Source organism: Coregonus lavaretus (assembly GCF_964263955.1).
Source record: "Coregonus lavaretus genome assembly, chromosome: 30".
NCBI lineage: Eukaryota > Metazoa > Chordata > Actinopteri > Salmoniformes > Salmonidae > Coregonus > Coregonus lavaretus.
In genome coordinates, this window is record NC_140017.1 from 35427193 (window position 1) to 35453521 (window position 26329).

Below are 26329 nucleotides of genomic sequence, written 5' to 3' on the forward strand. Positions count from 1 at the left end.
AGGGCCTGCTCGTTCCACCCGGACCCCGCTGCCAGATTCAGAAACTCCAACATGAAGTCCTGTGTGGTTCTCGTCCCCTGCCTCAGGTGGACCAGCCGCTCGCCCGCCTGTCAACCCTCGGGCGGGTGTTCGAAGACTGCCCGAAAGAGGCAAGCAAACTCCCCGTAGTCCTCCAACGTGGCTCCTCCTTTGTTCCAAACCGTGTTGGCCCACTCCAGGGCTTTCCCAGAGAGGCAGGAAACGAGGACGGACACCTTCTCCCGCTCCGATGGCGGCGGCCTGATGCTGGAGACCGTCGCTGCCCCCCCCAGTCTCACTGGGAGAAACAGAGGGCCAGGTTGACAGAGAGGGATGGAGGGATTAAGGCTATACAAACGCCTCACACCGCATGGCTGCTGCCTCTCTAACATGGTGGTTCCTGCACGCACGACCCACGTGGAGTTCCAGGTCTCCAGCAGCCTCTGGAACTGCCGTTCTGCGGCCAACAAGGCAGAGTTCATCTCAGCCTATGCTACCCTCCAGTCCCTCGACTTCTTGGCGCTGACGGAGACATGGATTACCACTGAAAACACTGCTACTCCTACTGCTCTCTCCTCGTCTGACCATGTGTTCTCGCATACCCCAAGAGCATCTGGTCAGCGGGGTGGTGGCACAGGAATCCTCATCTCTCCCAAGTGGACATTCTCTCTTTTTCCCCTGACCCATCTGTCTTTCTCCTCATTTGAATTCCATGCTCTCACAGTCACTAGCCCATTCAAGCTTAACATCCTTGTCATTTATTGCCCTCCAGGTTCCCTTGGAGAGTTCATCAATGAGCTTGATGCCTTGATAAGTTCCTTTCCTGATGATGGCTCACCCCTCACAGTCCTGGGTGACTTTAACCTCCCTTCGTCTACCTTTGACTCATTTCTCTCTGCCTCCTTCTTTCCACTCCTGTCCTCTTTTGACCTCACCCTCTCACCGTCCCCCCCTACTCACAAGGCAGGCAATACGCTTGACCTCATCTTTACTAGATGCTGTTCTTCTACTAATCTCACTGCAACTCCCCTTCATGTCTCCGACCACTACTTTGTATCCTTTTCTCTCTCGCTCTCCTCCAACACTACTCACTCTGCCCCTACTCAGATGGTAATGCGCCGTCGCAACCTTCGCTCTCTCTCTCCCGCTACTCTCTCCTCTTCCATCCTATCATCTCTTCCCTCTGCTCAAACCTTCTCCCTCCAATCTCCTGATTCTGCCTCCTCAACCCTCCTCTCCTCCCTTTCTGCATCCTTTGACTCTCTATGTCCCCTATCCTCCAGGCCGGCTCGGTCCTCCCCTCCTGCTCCGTGGCTTGACGACTCATTGCGAGCTCACAGAACAGGGCTCCGGGCAGCCGAGCGGAAATGGAGGAAAACTAGACTCCCTGCGGACCTGGCATCTTTTCACTCCCTCCTCTCTACATTTTATTCATCTCTTTCTGCTGCTAAAGCCACTTTCTACCATTCTAAATTCCAAGCATCTGCCTCTAACCCAAGGAAGCTCTTTGCCATCTTCTCCTCCCTGCTGAATCCTCCTCCCCCTCCCCCTCCTCCCTCTCTGTGGATGACTTCGTCAACCATTTTGAAAAGAAGGTTGACGACATCCGATCCTCGTTTGTTAAGTCAAATGACACTGCTGGTCCTGCTCACACTGCCCTACCCTATGCTTTGCCTTCTTTCTCCCCTCTCTCTCCAGATGAAATCTTGCGACTTGTGACGGCCGGCCGCCCAACAACCTGCCCGCTTGACCCTATCCCCTCCTCTCTTCTCCAAACCATCTCCGGTGACCTTCTCCCTTACCTGACCTCGCTCATCAACTCATCCTTGACCGCTGGCTATGTCCCTTCCGCCTCCAAGAGAGCAAGAGTTGCACCCCTTCTCAAAAATCCAACACTCGATCCCTCTGATGTCAACAACTACAGACCAGTATCCCTTCTTTCTTTTCTCTCCAAAACTCTTGAGCGTGCCGTCTTTAGCCAACTCTCTTGCTATCTCTCTCAGAATGACCTTCTTGATCCAAACCAGTCAGGTTTCAAGACTGGTCATTCAACTGAGACTGCTCTTCTCTGTGTCACGGAGGCTCTCCGCACTGCTAAAGCTAACTCTCTCTCCTCTGCTCTTGTCCTTCTAGACCTGTCTGCTGCCTTTCATACTGTGAACCATCAGATCCTCCTCTCCACCCTCTCCGAGTTGGGCATCTCCGGCGTGGCTCACTCTTGGATTGCGTCCTACCTGACCAGTCGCTCCTACCAAGTGGCGTGGCGAGAAGCTGTCTCCGCACCACATGCTCTCACCACTGGTGTCCCCCAGGGCTCAGTTCTAGGCCCTCTCCTATTCTCGCTATACACCAAGTCACTTGGCTCTGTCATATCCTCACATGGCCTCTCCTATCATTGCTACGCAGACGACACACAACTAATCTTCTCCTTTCCCCCTTCTGATAACCAGGTGGCGAATCGCATCTCTGCATGTCTGGCAGACATATCAATGTGGATGACGGATCACCACCTCAAGCTGAACCTCGGCAAGACAGAGCTGCTCTTCCTCCCGGGGAAGGACTGCCCGTTCCATGATCTCGTCATCACGGTTGACAACTCCGTTGTGTCCTCCTCCCAGAGTGCGAAGAGCCTTGGCGTGACCCTGGACAACACCCTGTTGTTCTCCGCTAACATCAAGGCGGTGACCCGATCCTGTAGGTTCATGCTCTACAACATTCGGAGAGTACAACCCTACCTTACACAGGAAGCGGCACAGGTTCTAATCCAGGCACTTGTCATCTCGTCTGGATTACTGCAACACGCTGTTGGCTGGGCTCCCTGCCTATGCCGTTAAACCCCTACAACTCATCCAGAATGCCGCAGCCCGTCTGGTGTTCAACCTTCCCAAGTTCTCTCACGTCACCCCGCTCCTCCGCACACTCCACTGGCTTCCAGTTGAAGCTTGCATCTGCTACAAGACCATGGTGCTTGCCTACGGAGCTGTGAGGGGAATGGCACCTCCGTACCTTCAGGCTCTGATCAGTCCCTACACCCAAACGAGGGCATCGCGTTCATCCACCTCTGTCCTGCTGGCCCCCCTACCTCTGCGGGAGCACAGTTCCCGCTCAGCCCAGTCAAAACTGTTCGCTGCTCTGGCACCCCAATGGTGGAACAAGCTCCCTCATGACGCCAGGACAGCGGAGTCACTCACCACCTTCCGGAGACACTTGAAACCCCACCTCTTTAAGGAATACCTGGGATAGGATAAAGTAATCCTTCTACCCCCCCTTACCCCACCCCAAAGAAGAAGAAAAACAAATTATTGTAAAGTGGTTATCCCACTGGCTATAAGGTGAATGCACCAATTTGTAAGTCGCTCTGGATAAGAGCGTCTGCTAAATTACGTAAATGTAAATGTAAATGTTGTAGGAGGAATCCTTGGCAGAGTGCCGCCGTCCCGTCGAACGCCCGTGGTCGGGATATCTGGATCCCTCCGGGTGCTGGGGTGTAGGTGGCTGGATCCGGTTGGCCAGCTGGTCTCGACAGATCGGGTCCTCTCCTCTCCAGGCGTTGGACGACCTGTAGAACCCGATCCATCACTTCCCCCAAGCTGGCCAGCATCGTGGAATGCTCCTGGACCCGTGCCACGATTCCAGGCATGCGCTCTTCTCCCACTGACTCTATAGCGCGTGGGTGATTCTTTGATGAGTGTGATACAAGGAGTCAGGCGCAGGAGGAGAATCACCAAATGCAGAGTTTATTCCGTCGTACACAAATAGCGCTGGATAGTGACAAACGAAACAGGCACAGGGGAATATCTACCCTGGCAATACAAGGTAACGGTAGTTCCAACAATAACAGGCACAGGGGAAATATCTAACCCGGCAATAACAAGGTACGAGTAGCTCCACTGAGCTACACTACTCTCACGAATAAACAATCACCTACAAGGACAAGGGGGGCAGAGGGAACACTTATACACGGACTAATGAGGGAATAAGAACCAGGTGTGTGTGATTGACAAGATAATACAAATGGAATGATGAATAATGGAGCGGCAGTGGCTAGTAAGCCGGTGACGACGAACGCCGAAGCCTGCCCAAACAAGGAGGAGAGGCAGCCTCGGCGGAAGTCGTGACATTGGGTCATTTATTCCAACCCCCTAAAGCTATGTAAGCAGACACAAAACATTGCAGTGAAGGGCAATGTAATTTTCTTGGTCCCTATATAGCATACATTACTGGTGCTCATGAGCGTAGCGCTTCAAGCAGGTGGGTCATTCCACGAAATGAGTGCCTTTTGCGTCCATTTGATCCTCTAAGTAGGAATTGCGCTGAAACATTGCATTTTAAAAGCCTGTTATATTAAATTAAGCGGCCTTTAAAATATACCATCTTGTAATTCAATAAATCTGATTTTTTATATGAATTAAGACTTGCATTTCTGAAGATTATTAATTATTAGTGATTCAAATCCTGTACCTCATTTTAACGTCAACCCTGTTACATAAACTGAACTCTCATTAATAATATGGTGAAATTATTCCTTTAAAAAAAAAAAATCCAAAGAGACATTGAACATCTGATAGGCAAATCATAGTTTAAAAGCAGGTGAACTGGTTTTACTCTTTTTAAACATTTTCTGGTGTTTTGTGGTGGAAAACTGAGCGGGTCGAGTATAACACGTCAATCCTGTTACCCATAGATAAACAGGCTAGAGGTGTATTAACAATTTAAAAGAAATTTGTGAAGCTTGTTTTCAATTGCCCCTATCCTGTTGCACACAACAAGCTTCCATTCCCCCTGTCACGGGGGGATTTATGGCTGATTTAAGATGAAGTCGTCAACTCTGTTACGGTCAACCTTGTTACTTTATTTGCCATTTAATAGGCACTTACTATAGTCATTTTTTTATCAACAGCTTTATTAAGTTGAACATGTGCTCTTTAGTTCAAGTTTAAGTTTTATTGTCACATGCACAAGTACAGTTTCATGTATAACTTGCAAGCTCTTTATAACAGAATGTTAAAATTAGGTTAAATAAACTATTTAAATTCACTACTCAAAAGGCACTTAATTGGTGGAACAACCCAGTTGATATAAGGTTGTTATGGATGTTTAGTAGTGCTGCGATTGAGCAACATTTGCACACTGACTTTGATAGTGACTTATCATGTACGTTGTTGTGCTTTGGTGATTGGTTTGCCATCTAAGTGTTACAGTCCTTTGGTTAATAATGAAAGAACATTAGTTTATCTCACACACTGTCATGGAGTATTCCTTTCAGAAACAACAACAGTTGTTGCAATAACTGACAGGCTAACTTGTGACAGGTCACAACAGCTAACCTCACAGTTAGCCACACATTCGACAGCTGCTTAAGGAGAGTGTTGTTATCACAAATCTGCTGCTAAACCTGCCCTCAGGTCAATCCATAAATACACGCAACACGCCTGCATGCACACACTGCATGTAGACAGGTACGCATACACACACACACACACACACACACACACACACACACTGGGGTCACAGCAGGACCGCTGTGAGAGTTTTCCCTGTGCTGCTCTCATTCCAGGATTCCATAGGCATTCCAAGATAATTAATATAATCCAGGGGACTGTCTCCTTCGGGAATGACGGAGCCCTTGCATCTGTGTCCCGCTGCCGCCACCGACAGCACTGATGGAGTTTTCTGGGAAATATCAACATGGAGTGATGCTATTGGACCAGGAGGAAAACATACACACATTATTACACTATGTAAACATTCTTATTGATTGTGTACTCTGGACTTTGACCATTTGTTGGGACCCAGGTGACCAACCTGTTGGTGACCCATGTATTGGGACCCAGGTGACCAACCTGCTGTATTTTGGCCTGAGACAGGCAAGTAACAGGGATGAAGTGTATTGGCAAAGAAACTGGGGTCTATGAGTAACAAATAGGGTATTTAGGGCTAGGATATGGGTGAATCGGGAGTAGTACTTGATTGTATCAATAGGGTATTGGCAAATGGGTTTTAGGGTTAGGGCATGGGGGTGACAGGGCTGGGGTGTGTGGTTAATTGGGTTTAGGTGTGTGGGTATGTGGGCTGAGGTATATAGATATTGGGGCTAATGAATGTGGGTTTCATTTTATTATAGGCAGAGCACTGTATGTTCCCATCAGTCACAATAGTGACCGTGAATAAAACAAACTTTTTAACTTTTCAATATTTAAAAAAAGCTTATATGGATTACATGTTAGGGTTACTAATGGCGTACGATTTCCATAGTGGCATGTCTGGGATATTTCTTTGGAACAAATGGGTTAAAAAAGCTAAAAAAAAAAAAAAGATTATTTATTTATTAAGATAGCTAACCATATCTGTGTATGTAACTACCTAGCTCTTTTCATTGATAAGTATGATGAAATAAAAATGTGTCTTTGAATAATTTGTGTTTGTGTAGATATTTTGCATTATTACATCATGATTTAAATAAATACATGACAAAGAACAAGAGAAAAAACTCAAACACTTTGAGGATAACTTCCTTAGGGAGTAAGGTCAGGTGCATAATTATATCACACGGGTATCAACATTTATTATAAATTGTACACTGCCGTGTCCATGTCAGACATCAGACTTTGGTAAGCCCTGATTTACTACTATGCAGATCTGGAGTTACATGGCATGTCTTGATAGCTCACTTTATGCATCTTCTTAATGTGTTTTTCTGAATATATTTTTAATATGAATGAGATGGAATATGTTCTCTAATCTTCAGATGATAACATTGGATAACTTCAGTTCATGATACAAGACTCCATTGAAAGGCTTATTGTGAGGTGCAGCTTTTGTATTGACATTCCACACATTGGGTGAAAATAGATTGCTGAATAACAGTCATTTGATTATTTTTGTATTATTCTTTGAATGTCTTCATATCTTGACAATCATATGTAGTGGGACATACACTGAGTATACCAAACATTAGCAACACCTTCCTAATATTGAGTTTCACCCCCTTTTGCCCTCAGAACAGCCTCAATTCTCTACAAGGTGTAGAAAGCGTTCCACAGGGATGCTGGCCCTTGTTGACTCCAATGCTTCCCACAATTGTGTCAAGTTGGATGTCCTTTGGGTATTGGACCATTCTTGATACACACAGAAAACTGTTGAGCGTGAAAATCCTAGCACCGTTGCAGTTGTTGACACAAACCGGTGCGCCTGGCACCTACTACCATACAACGCTCAAAGGCACTTAAATCGTTTGTCTTGCCCATTCACCCTCTGAATGGCACGCATACACAATCCAGTCTCAATTGTCTCAAGGCTTAAACATCCTTCTTTAACCTGTCTCCTCCCCTTCATATACACTGATTGAAGTGGATTTAACAAGTGACATTAATAAGGGATCATAGCTTTCACCTGGATTCACCTGGTCAGTCTACGTCATGGAAAGGGCATGTTTTGTATACTCTGTGTATAATGTGATCAATACTTTTATATCACTTTTAATATCAATAAGATAATGTGATGTTAAAACATACCGGTACGCTAGAAGAGATATGTACATTAACCTATAATGATACATATTGCATTGACGTCCTACTACTTTTCCCTGAAAAAAGTTTAGTGTCAACAAGAAAAAGATTTTACATTTAAGTCATTTAGCAGACTCTCTTATCCAGAGCGACTTACAAATTGGTCCATTCAACATAAACTTCAACTTAACTTAAGTTAGGGTGGTTAGCCAGTGGGACAACCACCCTAACTTTTTCTATTTGTTTTATTTTTTAAAAATCTTTTATCTAATGATTTTTTTAAAATTATTATTATTATTATTATTTATTTTTTTATGGGGGGTAGAAGGATTACTGTTATAGTATTCCAGGTATTCTTTAAGGAATATAGTCAGTTGATATAAAATGTATGAATTTGTATGAACTTATAATATAATACAACCATTGTGCTACCTAGTTTTTATCTAGTTTTGTTAACTCAACTTGATTTCCTGAGTTGACATACTGTAATTTAAAGATGAAAGGCAGCCTGGTAACGTAAGCTAAGTAAAATCAAATTGAGTTGACAAAACTAGGTAAAATAAAATGTGTTAGAACTTCATACAACATCACGTTTTAGGTCATCAGTGTAACTAATTTTCAAAATGAAACACAATGTTTTCAGTTGTATTGCAACGAAGGACTCAATAATTCATTAATCCATCATTTCCACAGGTTGTCTAAGAGCCCATCATCATGTCAGCGGGGAATCACAGCTTTGTGACAGAGTTTGTAATTGTTGGGTTCCCTGGACTTCAGCCAGAGTTCTACGGCCTTGCCTCAACTGTATTATTCTTGGTATATTTTTGCACTTTAATAGGAAATGTTGTTATTCTTGTATTGTTGGCAACAGACCGGGATCTCCACAAACCCATGTATTTTATTATTTTAAATCTAGTTGTTTCTGATGTTCTCTTTAGCACCACCACATTACCAAAGATTATTGCCAGGTATTGGTTTGAAGCAGGAGACATTTCATTCACAGGTTGTTTTGTTCAGATGTACTTAGTGCACTATTTTGGTACTGTAAATTCATACATTCTATTTATAATGGCTTTAGACCGATATGTTTCAATCTGTTTTCCGCTCAGATATCCAATGATTATCCAAAACACCACTATTCATATTCTCAGTGCCACTGCGTGGATTGTTGCAAAAGCCGGCCCATTGATGATGGTAATCAGGGCCTTTCCTCTTCCTTACTGTGATTCAAACAAAATCATGCAGTGCTACTGTGATCATATCGCTATAACAACGCTTGCATGCACTGACAGGGCCCCTTATGGTTTATCTGCTTTTGTTGTAGCAATGGTGACATTACTGGGACCCCTTGCTTTTATTATATTCTCATATTGCTCTATTATTGTGGCAGTTCTTAAGATTGCGAGCACCCAAGGCCGCCTCAAAACCCTTTCTACCTGCAGTTGTCAGCTGATCATCATTGCCCTGTATTATCTCCCCAGGTGTTTTATTTATCTGTCTAGCAATATCGGCATTAGACTCAGCACTGATTTACGTATTGTTATTATCATGTTGTATAGCCTGCTCCCTCCTATGATCAATCCACTGATATACTGTTTCAAGACAAAAGATATAAAACAAAGCTTAATGAAAAGATTCAAGAAGTCAACTGCTCCAAAAAAAGAGAATGTCTTTGCTGTAAGCCAATGATTAAATTATTTTTAATCAGAAATTGAGTTTTGTTATTATGTTTAGAAATACTTGTCCCGACAACAATATTAACTGAGTACCATATCCTGACTTCAAATCCTAAATTGACATATAAGGCCCTAACTCTGTGTAAGAGCAGCGAACACCTTGTTAGATTGACACAGATGTAACATGTTGTGATGGGTGAGTTGAAGGAGTCAGGCGCAGGAGGGTAAATCACAGAATAACAGGATTTATTCCGGAAAACAGAGTTACGCAATAAAGCGTCAAAACAGTCCAGTGTGCAAAACAGGCGCACTGGAACCAACAAGGCACACAGGGAAAATAACCCAGCGATACAAAATATACAGTGGCTTGCGAAAGTATTCACCCCCCTTGGCATTTTTCCTATTTTGTTGCCTTACAACCTGGAAATAAAATGGATTTTTGGGGGGTTTGTTTCATTTGATTTACACAACATGCCTACCACTTTGAAGATGCAAAATAATTTTTTTTGTGAAACAAACAAGAAATAAGACAAAAAAAACAGAAAACTTGAGCGTGCATAGCTATTCATCCCCCCATAGTCAATACTTTGTAGAGCCATCTTTTGCAGCATTTACAGCTGCAAGTCTCTTTGGGTATGTCTCTATAAGCTTGGCACATCTAGCCACTGGGATTTTTGCCCATTCTTCAAGGCAAAACTGCTCCAGCTCCTTCAAGTTGGATGGGTTCCGCTGGTGTACAGCAATCTTTAAGTCATACCACAGATTCCCAATTGGATTGAGGTCTATGCTTTGACTAGGCCATTCCAAGACACTTAAATGTTTCCCCTTAAACCACTCGAGTGTTGCTTTAGCAGTGTGCTGAGGGTCATTGTCCTGCTGGAAGGTGAACCTCCGTCCCAGTCTCAAATCTCTGGAAGACTGAAACAGATTTCCCTCAAGAATTTCCCTGTATTTAGCGCCATCCATCATTCTTTCTATTCTGACCAGTTTCCCAGTCCCTGCCGATGAAAAACATCCCCACACCATGATGCTGCCACCACCATGCTTCACTGTGGGGATGGTGTTCTCGGGGTGATGAGGGGTGTTGGGTTTGTGCCAGACATAGCGTTTTCCTTGATGGCCAAAAAGCTTAATTTTAGTCTTATCCGACCAGAGTACCTTCTTCCATATGTTTGGGGAGTCTCCCACATGCCTTTTGGCGAACACCAAACGTGTTTGCTTATTTTTTTCTTTAAGCAATGGCTTTTTTCTCGCCACTCTTCCGTAAAGCCCAGCTCTGTGGAGTGTACGGCTTAAAGTGGTCCTATGGACAGATACTCCAATCTCCACTGTGGAGCTTTGCAGCTCCTTCAGGGTTATCTTTGGTCTCTTTGTTGCCTCTCTGATTAATGCCCTCCTTGCCTGGTCTGTGAGTTTTGGTGGGCGGCCCTCTCTTGGCAGGTTTGTTGTGGTGCCATATTCTTTCAATTTTTTAATAATGGATTTAATGGTGCTCTGTGGGATGTTCAAAGTTTCAGATATTTTTTTATAACCCAACCCTGATCCTTACTTCTCCACAACTTTGTCCCTGACCTGTTTGGAGAGCTCCTTGGTCTTCATGGTGCCGTTTGCTTGGTGGTGCTTCTTGCTTAGTGGTGTTGCAGACTCTGGGGCCTTTCAGAACAGGTGTATATATATTGAGATCATGTGACAGATCATTTGACACTTAGATTGCACACAGGTGGACTTTATTTAACTAATTATGTGACTTCTGAAGGTAATTGGTTGCACCAGATCTTATTTAGGGGTTTCATATCAAAGGGGGTGAATACATCTGCAAGCACCACTTTTTCGTTATTTATATTTTAGAATTTTTTGAAAAAAATTATTTTCTTCATTTCACTTCACCAATTTGGACTATTTTGTGTACGTCCATTACATGAAATCCAAATAAAAATCCATTTAAATTACAGGTTGTAATGCAACAAAATAGGAAAAACGCCAAGGGCAAGGCACTGTACAAGGTAAGAAATAGGTGTCATTCAATGCGAATTCTGAACATGCACTTCTTATGTGATTAAGAGTCCTGCATTACTGAATAGCTGTTAGAAATCAATATTACAACATTTAAACACAAAAAAGCTAAGCATACTCTCAATTCTCATTCTCTTACGTTTTTTCATTTTCAAATCAGAAAAAGTGGTCATGAATTAAATACAGTCAAAACAATGAGAAAACAGTGTACACCAAACAGACAATAATACTATGATAGATGATATTGAATCGTGTTTATCTCTTCATACAGAATCATGATTTGTAATATGTACATAAAGTATCATCATCCTGTTTTATATACTACTCATTGAATATTTTCATATCAACAATCCTGACGCCATCTGGATACTGCATGTACTGTATAGGCACACAGTGAGATGATACAGTTGTATTTCTGGACCTCTAAGACACCTACATCATTCCTTTGGATGAGCTCATCTGGAAATCCAATGGCTATCCTCCTCTCTATGATGGCATGGGATATTTATACCTGGTTAGTTCACCTGAGAACTTCCTGGGTAGAGACCCAACAACCAACCATATCCTTGATATTAAACTGAGATTAGAATACATCCACATAATAATAATTTTCCTAACGTCCAAAACATGAAAATTGATGGATAATGTCCCTAATGAAGAAAGAAAATGCTAGGCTTTCAGTGGTTGCTAAACTATTCTGAATGATTGCAATATGATGGCACTGAGGGTATTACACATGTTATATTTGACCAGAGCCATGTATTTAGAGAGTTGGGCTCTCTCATAGGCACCAATGCGATAGCAGCTCGTTCTGGCCTGCTTAATCCACCCCCCCCTCAATTCTATATGCATGTGTGGTTATGGATGTGGGTACGCAGACCCGCAAGCCACTGTGGCATTTTTTGTGGCTCCCACCCCATCAAAGTTGCCCATCCCTGGAATTGAATGAGGTTTATGAGCATTTACATGACACTTCAAAATTCTATGGCAGCCATGTCAGCGCCTAATTAACATTACATATAAGCAGGAAATATTTAAACAATGCTATGTAAATGAATGTCTAGAATTAAAACAATATTCAGAATTCTAAAAGTTGGCCCAATTAAGTGATAATGCCCGAGAAGCTGGTATTTGGAGGATATATTGTCAACATATCCTCCAAACACCGGCTTTGAGGCCATTATCACTTAAATACCCCACCCCCTCGGGCCTTATTGCTTACTTATAAACCGGGTGGTTTGAGCCCTGAATGCTGATTGGCTGAAAGCCGTGGTATATCAGACCGTATACTATGGGTATCACAAAAAAATACCTTTTACTGGTCTAATTATGTTAGTAACCCGTTTTTAATAAGGCACCTCGGGGGGTTGAGGTATATGGCCAATATACCACAGCTAAGGGCTGTATCCAGGCACTCCGCATTGGGTCGTGCATAAGAACAGCCCTTAGCCGTAGTATATTGGCCATATACCACACCTCCTCGGGTCTTATTGCTTAATTGTATTGCTCTGAATGTGACTAAATGGAGTGACCAGATGCAGTCATTCTGGGGGCAGGCAGTCAATCCAGTCAGTACTCTCATGTCACTCATTGTCACATTTCATAACTTTTGCGTGGACACTAGGTTGATCATGTGAAAACAAATAAAATATACCTTTATATCATTTAGCAGACACTTTTATCCAAAGCGACTTATTCATGCGTGCATATATGTTAGGAATGGGTGGTCCCGGGAATTGATCCCACTTTCCTAGCGTTACGAGCGCCATAACCTACCAACTGCGCTACGAAGGACCACATTATGGATAACCAGTGCTCTACCTACAGCTCTGAGAGGTATATGTCTACCGTTCATAAGCGGTTAATGCTTTTGTGAACGTCAGGCATTTACGCCTACTGGTTGAAAAGTAGTCACTTAATTTTCTAGTTCCCTTAAAACGTCCTCTGATGATTTATTCAAACAAAAACACATTTCAATCAAAAATACTGAATATAAAACATAAGTAGCTGTCACGTTCGTTTACAGACTGCATACATGTTTATTTGAAACGAATAAACAACGACAAAACAACAAACTAAACTAAACGTGAAGTCCAAGGTACACAAACAACATACCTCACACGGAACAAGATCCCACAACCCACTAGTGCCAATAGGCTGCCTAAGTATGGTCCCCAATCAGAGACAACGAGCGACAGCTGCCTCTGATTGGGAACCACACCGGCCAACATAGATCTAGACATACTAGACTATAAACATAGATCTATACCACATAGAAAATCACACCCTGACTCAACAAATAAGATTCCCCAGAGTCAGGGCGTGACAGTACCCCCCTTCCCCCCCCCCCCAAAGGTGCGGACTCCGACCGCACAACCTTTACTTAACAGGGTAGGGGCCGGATCCGGCTCCGGGCGTGATAACCACCTATTCTCCGCCTCCCTGTTGCGCCCCTGGTCTGGTCTGGACCTCGGCGCGCTGCTTCCCCTCTCCTTCCTCCCACTATACTCCAAGCCCTGTCTGGACCCTGGTGTGGGAGACCCCGAACCTGGAGAGGGGCTGACGTCTGGGTCTGGACTGGAGCTGCTGACCGGAGCTGGACCGGGCACCGGTGGAGCGGACTACTCAGGCTCCGGACTGGAGCCGCTGACCAGATCTGGACTGGACCCCGGTGGAGCGGACTGCTCTGTCTCCGGAGTGGAGCCGCTGACCGGAGCTGGATCAGGCACCGGTGGAGAGGACTGCTCTGGCTCCGGAGTGGAGCCGCTGACCGGAGCTGGAATGGACCCCGGTGGAGTGGACTGCTCTGGCTCCGGAGTGGAGCAGCTGACCGGAGCTGGATCAGGCACCGGTGGAGCGGACTGCTCTGGCTCCGGACTGGAGCAGCTGAACGGAGCTGGATCAGGCACCGGTGGAATGGGCACGGGCACGGGCCGTGCTGGACTGGGCACACTCACCACTGGTCTGGTGCGAGGAGCAGGCACAGGCCGAACCGGACTAGGATCATGCACCACTGACTTGGTGCGAGGAGCAGGAACAGCCCGGGCCGGACTGGCGACACGCACCACTGGCTTGGTGCGAGGAGCAGGAACAGGCCGGGCCGGACTGGCGACGCGCACCACTGGCTTGGTGCGAGGAGCAGGAACAGGCCAGGTCGGGCTGGTGACACGCACCACTGGCTTGGTGCGAGGAGCAGGAACAGGCCGGGCCGGGCTGGCGACGCGCACCACTGGCTTGGTGCGAGGAGCAGGAACAGGCCGGGCTGGGAACACGCACCACTGGTTTGGTGCGAGGAGCAGGAACAGGCCGGACCGGGCTGGGAACATGCACCACTGGTTTGGTGCGAGGAGCAGGAACAGGCCGGACCGTGCTGGCGACGCGCACCACTGGCTTGGTGCGAGGAGCAGGAACAGGCCATACCGGACTGTGGAGGCTGACTGGAGGTCTGAAGCGGAGAGCTGGCACAACCCGTCCTGGCTGGATGCCTACTTCCGCACAGTATGTGTGAGGCATTAGCACAGGACGCACAGGGCTGTGCACACGCACTGGTGATACAGTACGTAGAACCAGCGCAGGATATGCGGGACCGAGGAGGTGTAATGGAGACCAGGAGCGTTGAGCCGGCACACCCCGTCCTGGCTGGATGCCCATCTTCGCACGGCACGTGCGTGGTGCTAGCACAGGACGTACAGGACTGTGCCGGCACACTGGTGACACAGTCACGGAGCCTGCCCAGTCACACGCCTCCTCGCGTGAGTACGGGGAATTGGCTCTGCTCTAACACTAGGCTCCACCAACCACCCTTTTAGCCCCCCCAAAAAAATGTATTGGGGCTGTCTCTCGTGCTTCTTCCTCGGCCGGCGCCTTCTGCGTTGCCGCTGCTCCTCTCTATAACGGGCCTCCACTGTCTCCTCCCAAGGACGGCGATCCATCCCGGCCTGAATCTCCTCCCATGTCCAGGATCCCTTTCCTTCCAGGATCTCCTCCCATGTCCAGGCTGTCTGCTCCTGGACACGCTGCTTGGTCCTCGTTTGGTGGGATCTTCTGTCACGTTCGTTAACAGACTGGTCGAACCAAGGCGCAGCATGATATGCATACATGTTTATTTGAAACGAATAAACAACGACAAAACAACAAACTAAACGAAACGTGAAGTCCAAGGTACACAAACAACATACCTCACACGGAACAAGATCCCACAACCCACTAGTGCCAATAGGCTGCCTAAGTATGGTCCCCAATCAGAGACAACCAGCGACAGCTGCCTCTGATTGGGAACCACACCGGCCAACATAGATCTAGACATACTAGACTATAAACATATATCTACACCATATAGAAAATCACACCCTGACTCAACAAATAAGAGTCCCCAGAGTCAGGGCGTGACAGTAGCTATTGCGTATTGGGTACATGTGACTGACGTGTTGTGTCATGTTCTTGTAAGACTTAGAGAAGTTTGTTAGTAGTGTATATGATTCTCAGAGGCAACCCCTGTCTTTCAACAACATACAACAAATTAAGTCTTTAAGGATTACTGTGTAATTAGTGTCTATGTTCCCTTGTGTGTGATGAGTGAGGAGTGTGTGTGTGTGTGTACTGTGTGTGTGTGTGTGTGTGTGTGTGTACTGTGTGTGTGTGTGTGTGTGTACTGTGTGTGTGTGTGTGTGTTCCTGTTTTGCTGTTATGAGTTCACTATGCATGTGCAAACAATGGTCTTTGGCTTTCTCTCAACAAATTATATTCATACTTTATGCATATATCATAATAACGAAGCTACATTTTGTCTGTTTTTGTTTAGCTGAAATGTATTTCTTCTAATGGTGTGTCTTCATTGCAATCACACCACAGACTTTCAACCACTTTTGCCAGGCCCAAGGATTCTTAAATAATAGGATTTATATTTTATGTATTAAAGAACTGTGCTAATTACAGAACATTATACTGTATACTATGAAGTGAAAATAATAATTTCATTCTCTTTTTAATAGAATGTCCTCCTTTCCTTATTTGACCAGCGTCTGACGTTTCATGTTGAAAGATAAGGTAAGCTAATCATGGTGTTGGCCTTTTTCTAGTGTAGCCCATTATGGTTATGAATGGACTATGAAAGCTGATTGTGAAAGCTCATACACACTTTCTTGTCTTGGTCTGTTTACACCTCAGAACAGTCGGTGGGGATATTAGCTACTTTATCAAATGATTAATGCTGGAACCCCTGTGGGGTCGTTTAACAGACTGCTGCTGCCTGTTCTTCCTAGGGGATTTATAAACGGTGTACTAATATCATTAGACAAGCTGTGCCTTGGGATTACATCGTACACTTCCCCATTGACCATTAGCGATCCACTGGCACTGCGCTGTCTGTGACAGGGTGGCTACACTAATGAATAACTTCAACTTGTCCAAACCTACTCACAGAGAATGAAAGGTTGGAGAGAGAGAGGAGCTCAAGGGAATGCAATATTAAAAAGGTAGGAGCCAAAGACATAATCAAATAACATACAGTCACGACCGAAATTATTGTCACCCTTGATAAAGATTTGCAAAAATATACTGAGCTATATTGTATGCTCAATTTCTTTCGAAAATTATAGTATTTTATACTAATACAATTGCTCAGATAATTTTTTTTTGTTTAACAAGTAATACAAATAAATCTCAAATAGATATGGGTGTCAAAATTATTGGCACCCCTGTTTTCCATACTTTGTGTACTTAGCCTTTTTCTATAATGTTTTATGAGATTGAAGAACACATTGGGAGGGGACCTTTCCTCTTTACAGAATATTTCCAGATCATTGATCTCCTTCGATCTGCGCTTATGGACTGCCCTCTTCAATTCAAACCACAGGTTTTTAATGGGATTCAAGTTCAGAGATGTTGACTTTGTGGTCAATTAACCATTTATTTGTGGATTTGATGTGTACTTGGGGTCATTGTCTTGATGGACGATCCACTTGCGGCCGAGTTTCAGCCTCCTGGCAGAGGCAACCAGGTTTTTGTCTCAAATGTCCTGGTACTTGGTAGAGAACATGATGCCGTTGACCTTAACATTGGCCCCAGGACCAGTAGAAGCAAAACAGTCCCACAACATCAAAGATCCACCACCATGTTTACAGTAGGTACAAGGTTATTTTCTACATATGCATCCTTCTTTCGAGGCCAAACCCACCACTGGTGTGTTTGGCCTAAGAGCTCTGTTTTCGTCTAATCTGACCATAGCACCTGTTTCAATCAAAATTGCAATGCTGGAACTCCAGGCATTTACATGTGTTGGTTGTTATCAATAAAGGCTTTTTTTTATGGCAACCCTTCCAAATAGCCTATTGGTATGGAGGTTGCGTCTAATTGAAGATATGGAGACTTGGTGAACCGAAGATGCGACCAAGTTCTGTAATTCTCCAACTGTGGCACTTGGACTTCTCTTTGCCTCCCGAACCATCTTCCTCACATGCGTGGGGACAAGATACACTTGGGTCCTTTTCCAGGCAAGTTTACCACTGTCCCAGTAGTCTTACATTTCTTAATTGTTGCTCTAATAGTGGTAAGCGGTATATTTGTTTTTTTAAGATGTTTTTTTGTACCCATTGCCTGATTTATGAAAGTCAACAACCATAATTCTCTTTTCGTTTGTGAGTTCGTTGCCTTTCCCCATGGCCTATGCTACCCTCCAGTCCCTCAACTTCTTGGCGCTGACGGAAACATGGATTCTCACTGAAAACACTGCTACTCCTACTGCTCTCTCCTCGTCTGACCATGTGTTCTCGCATACCCCGAGAGCATCTGGTCAGCGGGGTGGTGGCACAGGAATCCTCATCTCTCCCAAGTGGACATTCTCTATTTTTCCCCTGACCCATCTGTCTATCTCCTCATTTGAATTCCATGCTGTCACAGTAACTAGCCCATTTAAGCTTAATATCCTTGTCATTTATCGCCCTCTAGGTTCCCTTGGAGAGTTCATCAATGAGCTTGACGCCTTGATAAGTTCCTTTCCTGAGGATGGCTCACCCTTCACAGTTCTGGGGGACTTCAACCTCCCTACGTCTACCTTTGACTCATTTCTCTCTGCCTCCTTCTTTCCACTCCTGTCCTCTTTTGACCTCACCCTCTCACCGCCCCCCCCCCCTACTCACAAGGCAGGCAAGACGCTTGACCTCATCTTTACTAGATGCTGTTCTTCTACTAATCTCACTGCAACTCCCCTCCAAGTCTCCGACCACTACTTTGTATCCTTTTCTCTCTCCCTCTCCTCCAACACTACTCACTCTGCCCCTACACAGATGGTAATGCGCCGTCGCAACCTTCGCTCTCTCTCTCCCGCTACTCTCTCCTCTTCCATCCTATCATCTCTTCCCTCTGCTCAATCCTTCTCCCTCCAATCTCCTGATTCTGCCTCTTCAACCCTCCTCTCCTCCCTTTCTGCATCCTTTGACTCTCTATGTCCCCTATCCTCCCGGCCGGCTTGGTCCTCCCCTCCAGCTCCGTGGCTTGATGACTCATTGTGAGCTCACAGAACAGGGCTCCGGGCAGCCGAGCGGAAATGGAGGAAAACTAGACTCCCTGTGGACCTGGCATCTTTTCACTCCCTCCTCTCTACATTTTCTTCATCTGTTTCTGCTGCTAAGGCCACTTTCTACCACTCTAAATTCCAAGCATCTGCCTCTAGCCCTAGGAAGCTCTTTGCCACCTTCTCCTCCCTGCTGAATCCCCCCCCCCCCCCCCCCCCCCCCCCTCTCTGTGGATGAATTTGTCAACCATTTTGAAAAGAAAGTAGACGACATCCGATCCTCGTTTGTTAAGTCAAATGACACTGCTGGTCCTGCTCACACTGCCCTACCCTATGCTTTGACTTCTTTCTCCCCTCTCTCTCCAGATGAAATCTTGCGACTTGTGACGGCCGGCCGCCCAACAACCTGCCCGCTTGACCCTATCCCCTCCTCTCTTCTCCAGACCATCTCCAGTGACCTTCTCCCTTACCTCACCTTGCTGATCAACTCATCCTTGACTGCTGGCTATGTCCCTTCCATCTTCAAGAGAGCGAGAGTTGCACCCCTTCTCAAAAAACCAACATTCGATCCCACTGATGTCAACAACTACAGACCAGTATCCCTTCTTTCTTTTCTCTCCAAAACTCTTGAGCGTGCCGTCTTTAGCCAACTCTCTTGCTATCTCTCTCAGAATGACCTTCTTGATCCAAACCAGTCAGGTTTCAAGACTGGTCATTCAACTGAGACTGCTCTTCTCTGTGTCATGGAGGCTCTCCGCACTGCTAAAGCTAACTCTCTCTCCTCTGCTCTTGTCCTTCTAGACCTGTCTGCTGCCTTTGATACTGTGAACCATCAGATCCTCCTTTCCACCCTCTCCGAGCTGGGCATCTCCGGCGCGGCTCACTCTTGGATTGCGTGCTACCTGACCGGTCGCTCCTACCAAGTGGAGTGGCGAGAAGCTGTCTCCACACCACGTGCTCTCACCACTGGTGTCCCCCAGGGCTCAGTTCTAGGCCCTCTCCTATTCTCGCTATACACCAAGTCACTTGGCTCTGTCATATCCTCACATGGCCTCTCCTATCATTGCTACGCAGATGACGAATCGCATCTCTGCATGTCTGGCAGACATATCAGTGTGGATGACGGATCACCACCTCAAGCTGAACCTTGGCAAGACGGAGCTGCTCTTCCTCCCGGGGAAGGACTGCCCGTTCCATGATCTCGCCATCACGGTTGACAACTCCGTTGTGTCCTCCTCCCAGAGTGCGAAGAGCCTTGGCGTGACCCTGGACAACACCCTGTCGTTCTCCGCTAACATCAAGGTGGTGACCCGATCCTGTAGGATCATGCTTTACAATATTCGGAGAGTACGACCCTGCCTTACACAGGAAGCGGCACAGGTCCTAATCCAGGCACTTAACATCTCCCGTCTGGATTACTGCAACTCGCTGTTGGCTGGGCTCCCTGCCTGTGCCATTAAACCCCTACAACTCATCCAGAATGCCGCAGCCCGTCTGGTGTTCAACCTTCCCAAGTTCTCTCACGTCACCCCGCTCCTCCGCACACTACACTGGGTTCCAGTTGAAGCTCGCATCTGGTACAAGACCATGGTGCTTGCCTACGGAGCTGTGAGGGGAACGGCACCTCCGTACCTTCAGGCTCTGATCAGTCCCTACACCCAAACGAGGGCATTGCGTTCATCCACCTCTGGCCTGCTGGCTCCCCTACCTCTGCTGAAGCACAGTTCCCGCTCAGCCCAGTCAAAACTGTTCGCTGCTCTGGCATCCCAATGGTGGAACAAGCTCCCTGACGACGCCAGGACAGCGGAGTCACTCACCACCTTCCGGAGACATTTGAAACCCCACCTCTTTAAGGAACACCTGGGATAGGATAAAGTAATCCTTCTATCCCCCCCCCCCCTTACCCCTATATTTAAAAAAAGAAAAGAAAAAAGAAAATAAATAAAAATATAATTGTAAAGTGGTTTTCCCACTGGCTATAAGGTGAATGCACCAATTTGTAAGTCGCTCTGGATAAGAGCGTCTGCTAAATTACGTAAATGTAATGTAAATGTGATGGATGACAGATGGATTTTACATTTGTTACCTCATTTTTATACCCGAGTGAAACAGGAAGCCATGAAAGGCCAAAATACAGTTACTTAAACTGAGATTAACAATAGAAACGGTATTCTTGATTATATTTTAAAGAATTGTTAGGGGTGCCAATAATTTTGACACCCATCAACTGTTTTGGTATAAAATAATGTACTTTTTTAAAAACATTTTTGCATACAATATAGCTCAGTATTTGTATTATTTATTTTATAGAGTAACTTTTGCTTATCTCTATCAAGGGTGCCAATAATTTTGGTCGCGACTGTATCAAGTGGAGGATGAAGGAATGTCCCCACAGGACTACATTTTACATTTTAGTCATTTAGCAGACGCTCTTATCCAGAGCGTCTTACAGTTAGTGAGTGCATACATTTTCATACTTTTTCATACTGGCCTGGACTAGGTCCTATCTTGAGATCTGTACATGGAATTCACCATTGTCATCAATGCAAGACTTTACAGCATGAGAGAGATTGGGTTATCAAATTAGGGATTTGGCCCTCAGTGATTACAGTTCACCCATGAAAGGACGCAGGGTCCAATTCAACCAATTACAGATCAAGGAAAACTGCAGGGCGGGTCACTCAAAATATGTCTGTCTTTATGTGTCTTATAGGCCTTTGAGCCAATCAGCATGTATGCATGTTCTAGTGGGCAGTTTTTACACCTGTTTTTGGATACCAATCAGCATGTATGCATGTTCTAGTGGGCAGTTTTTACACCTGTTTTTGGATACCAATCAGCATGTATGCATGTTCTAGTGGGCAGTTTTTACACCTGTTTTTGGATACCAATCAGCATGTATGCATGTTCTAGTGGGCAGTTTTTGCACCTGTTTTTGGATATCAATCAGCATGTACTGTAGTTGTCTAATGAGAATCATGACGTGGGCTTCCTCAAGTAGCTGAGAGAAGCTGATTCACTTTAAGAAAGTAATAATTTCAGAGACATCCAATGCCAGTCTGGTCAGAGTGTCAGGCTGCTTATTTGCCGGTTTGTGGACTGGCTTGGTGAACAATCTGCCATTCTGTGGATCAAATAAACTCCCGTACAGCCTTTGTGAAAATGCCGCCTTAGTAAGAGCAGCATGCGTGAATCCTACATATTATTTCACCGTAGCTTCTACTGTGGCGACTGCTATATTTTGGGTTAATTTTGTCCTGATTTTCTTCTCATACATGAATATAGTTTATATACCTCAGCCCACATACCCACATCCAATTAACATTTACATTTTAGTCATTTAGCAGACGCTATTATCCAGTGCGACATACAGGAGCAATTAGGGTTAAGTGCCTTGTCCAAGGGCACATCAACAGATTTTTCACCTAGTCGGCTTGGGGATTAGAACCAGCGACCTTTCGGTTACTGGCACGACGCTCATAACCACTAAACTACCTGCTACCCCAGCCCTGTCACCCCCATGCCCTAACCCTAAAACCCATTTGCCAATACCCAATTGATACAATCAAGTATTAATACCGATTCACCCATATCCTAGCCCAAAATACCCTATTTGTTACTCATAGACCCCAGTTCCTTTGCCAATACACTTCAATAGGGTGTTGGCATATGGGTTTTAGGGTTAGGGCATGGGGGTGACAGGGCTGTGGTGTGTGGTTAATTGGGTTTAGGTGTGTGGGTATGTGGGCTGAGGTATGTAGATATTGGGGCTAAGGAATGTGGGTTTAATTTTATTATAGGCAGAGCACTGTATGTTCCCATCAGTCACAATTGTGACCGTGAATAAAACATACTTTTTAACTTTTAAATATTTAAAAAAATCTATATGGATTACATGTTAGGGTTACTAATGGCATACGATTTCCATAGTGGCATGTCTGGGATATTTCTTTGGAACAAATGGGTTAAAAAAGCTAAAAAAAAAAAAAAAGATTATTTATTTATTAAGATAGCTAACCATATCTGTGTATGTAACTACCTAGCTCTTTTCATTGATAAGTATGATGAAATAACAATGTGTCTTTGAATAATTTGTGTTTGTGTAGATATTTTGCATCATTACATCATGATTTAAATAAATACATGACAAAGAACAAGAGAAAAAACTCAAACACTTTGAGGATAACTTCCTTAGGGAGTAAGGTCAGGTGCATAATTATATCACACGGGTATCAACATTTATTATAAATTGTACACTGCCGTGTCCATGTCAGACATCAGACTTTGGTAAGCCCTGATTTACTACTCTGCAGATCTGGAGTTACATGGCATGTCTTGATAGCTCACTTTATGCATCTTCTTAATGTGTTTTCTGAATATATTTTTAATATGAATGAGATGGAATATGTTCTCTAATCTTCAGATGATAACATTGGATAACTTCAGTTCATGATACAAGACTCCATTGAAAGGCTTATTGTGAGGTGCAACTTTTGTATTGACATTCCACACATTGGGCAAAAATAGATTGCTGAATAACAGTTATTGATTATTTTTGTATTATTCTTTGAATGTCTTCATATCTTGACAGTAATATGTAGTGGGACATATACTGAGTATACCAAACATTAGCAACACCTTCCTAATATTGAGTTTCACCCCCTTTTGCCCTCAGAACAGCCTCAATTCTCTACAAGGTGTAGAAAGCGTTCCACAGGGATGCTGGCCCTTGTTGACTCCAATGCTTCACACAATTGTGTCAAGTTGGATGTCCTTTGGGTATTGGACCATTCTTGATACACACAGAAAACTGTTGAGCGTGAAAATCCTAGCACCGTTGCAGTTTTTGACACAAACCGGTGCGCCTGGCACCTACTACCATACCCCGCTCAAAGGCACTTAAATATTTTGTCTTGCCCATTCACCCTCTGAATGGCACGCATACACAATCCAGTCTCAATTTTCTCAAGGCTTAAACATCCTTCTTTAACCTGTCTCCTCCCCTTCATCTACACTGATTGAAGTGGATTTAACAAGTGACATTAATAAGGGATCATAGCTTTCACCTGGATTCACCTGGTCAGTCTACATCAAGGAAAGGGCATGTTTTGTATACTCTGTGTATAATGTGATCAATAATTTTATATCACTTGTAATATCAATAAGATAATGTGATGTTAAAACATACCGGTACTCTAGAAGAGATATGTACATTAACCTATAATGATACATATTGCATTGACGTCCTACTACTTTTCCCTGTAAAAAGTTTAGTGTCAACAAGAAAAAGATTTTACATTTACATTTAAGTCATTTAGCAGACTCTCTTATCCAGAGCAACTTACAAATTGGTCCATTCAACATAAACTTCAACTTAACTTAAGTTAGGGTGGTTAGCCAGTGGGACAACCACCCTAATTTTTTCAATATATATATATATTTTTAAATCTTTTATCTAATGATTTTTTTTAAATTATTATTATAATTTTTTTGTTTTTTTTTATGGGGGGTAGAAGGATTACTGTTATAGTATTCCAGGTATTCTTTAAGGAATATACTCAGTTGATATAAAATGTATGAAGTTGTATGAACTTATAATATAATACAACAATTGTGCTACCTAGTTTTTACCTAGTTTTGTTAACTCAACTTGATTTCCTGAGTTGACATACTGTAATTTAAAGATGAAAGGCAGCCTGGTAACGTAAGCTACGTAAAATCAAATTGAGTTGACAAAACTAGGTAAAATAAAATGTGTTACAACTTCATACAACATCACGTTTTAAGTCATCAGTGTAACTCATTTTCAAAATGAAACACAATGTTTTCAGTTGTATTGCCACGAAGGACTCAATAATTCATTAATCCATAATTTCCACAGGTTGTCTAAGAGCCCATCATCATGTCAGCAGGGAATCACAGCTTTGTGACAGAGTTTGTAATTGTTGGGTTCCCTGGACTTCAGCCAGAGTTCTACGGCCTTGCATCAACTGTATTATTCTTGGTATATTTTGGCACTTTAACAGGAAATGTTGTTATTCTTGTATTGTTGGCAACAGACCGGGATCTCCACAAACCCATGTATTTGATTATTTTAAATCTAGTTGTTTCTGATGTTCTCTTTAGCACCACCACATTACCAAAGATTATTGCCAGGTATTGGTTTGAAGCAGGAGCCATTTCATTCACAGGTTGTTTTGTTCAGATGTATTTAGTGCACTATTTTGGTACTGTAAATTCATACATTCTATTTATAATGGCTTTAGACCGATATGTTTCAATCTGTTTTCCGCTCAAATATCCAATGATTATCCAAAACGCCACTATTCATATTCTCAGTGCCACTGCGTGGATTGTTGCGAAAGCCTGCCCATTGATGATGGTAATCAGGGCCTATCCTCTTCCTTACTGTGATTCAAACAAAATCATGCAGTGCTACTGTGATCATATCGCTATAACAACGCTTGCATGCACTGACAGGGCCCTTTATAGTTTTCCTGCTTTTATCTTTGCCATGCTGGCATTACTGGGACCCCTTGCTTTTATTATATTCTCATATTGCTCTATTATTGTGGCAGTTCTTAAGATTGCGAGCACCCAAGGCCGCCTCAAAACCCTTTCTACCTGCAGTGGTCAGCTGATCATCATTGCCCTGTATTATCTCCCCAGGTGTTTTATTTATCTGTCTAGCAATATCGGCATTAGACTCAGCACTGATTTACGTATTGTTATTATCATGTTGTATAGCCTGCTCCCTCCTATGATCAATCCACTGATATACTGTTTCAAGACAAAAGATATAAAACAAAGCTTAATGAAAAGATTCAAGAAGTCAACTGCTCCAAAAAAAGAGAATGTATTTGCTGTAAGCCAATGATTAAATTATTTTTAATCAGAAATTGAGTTTTGTTATTATGTTTAGAAATACTTGTCCCGACAACAATATTAACTGAGTATCATATCCTGACTTCAAATCCTAAATTGACATATAAGGCCCTAACTCTGTGTAAGAGCAGCGAACACCTTGTTAGATTGACACAGATGTAGCATGTTGTGATGGGTGAGTTGAATGAGTCAGGCGCAGTAGGGTAAATCACAGAATAACAGGATTTATTCCGGAAAACAGAGTTACGCAGTAAAGCGTCAAAACAGTCCAGTGTGCAAAACAGGCGCACTGGAACCAACAAGGCACACAGGGAAAACAACCCAGCGATACAAAATACAAGGAGCACCACCGAGCTTCACTCTCCTCACAATAAACAATCACACACAAAGACAAGGGGGCAGAGGGAACACTTATGTAATGAACAAGACAAAAGCAATGGAATGATGAAATGAGGAGCGGCAGTGGCTAGAAGGCCGGTGACGATGAACGCCGAAGCATACCCGAACAAGGAGAGGTGGCAGCTTCGGAGTGTCACAGTGCGACGGTGAAATGCGGTAGGCGAAGTCAAACGCAGGACACAGAGCTTACTGGAAATGTACTTTACTCGAAAGTAACCAGAGTAGAAAAACAATCTCCAACACAAGGAGGATAAACAACCCGCACACGAAACACTGCCGATGACGAATACAATAACACACAACACACAATGAACGACAGA

The 26329-nt window shown here is 44.2% G+C and overlaps 2 protein-coding genes across 2 annotated transcripts; both read left to right on the forward strand.

Moving 5' to 3' along the window:
* Positions 1 to 8240: 8240 nt before the first annotated feature.
* On the forward strand, positions 8241 to 9215 carry LOC311106238 (olfactory receptor 2AT4-like; the record flags this gene model as incomplete). Its single annotated transcript, XM_084148535.1, has 1 exon — positions 8241 to 9215. One exon carries the CDS (start codon positions 8241 to 8243, stop codon positions 9213 to 9215), a length of 975 nt encoding a protein of 324 aa, XP_084004661.1.
* A 15412-nt stretch (positions 9216 to 24627) lies between these two features.
* LOC311106239 (olfactory receptor 2AT4-like) lies at positions 24628 to 25602 on the forward strand (the record flags this gene model as incomplete). The annotated part of the gene is made up of 1 exon (XM_084148536.1): positions 24628 to 25602. The coding sequence occupies one exon, from the start codon at positions 24628 to 24630 to the stop codon at positions 25600 to 25602; it is 975 nt and encodes a 324-aa protein (XP_084004662.1).
* Between the last annotated feature and the right edge of the window lie 727 nt (positions 25603 to 26329).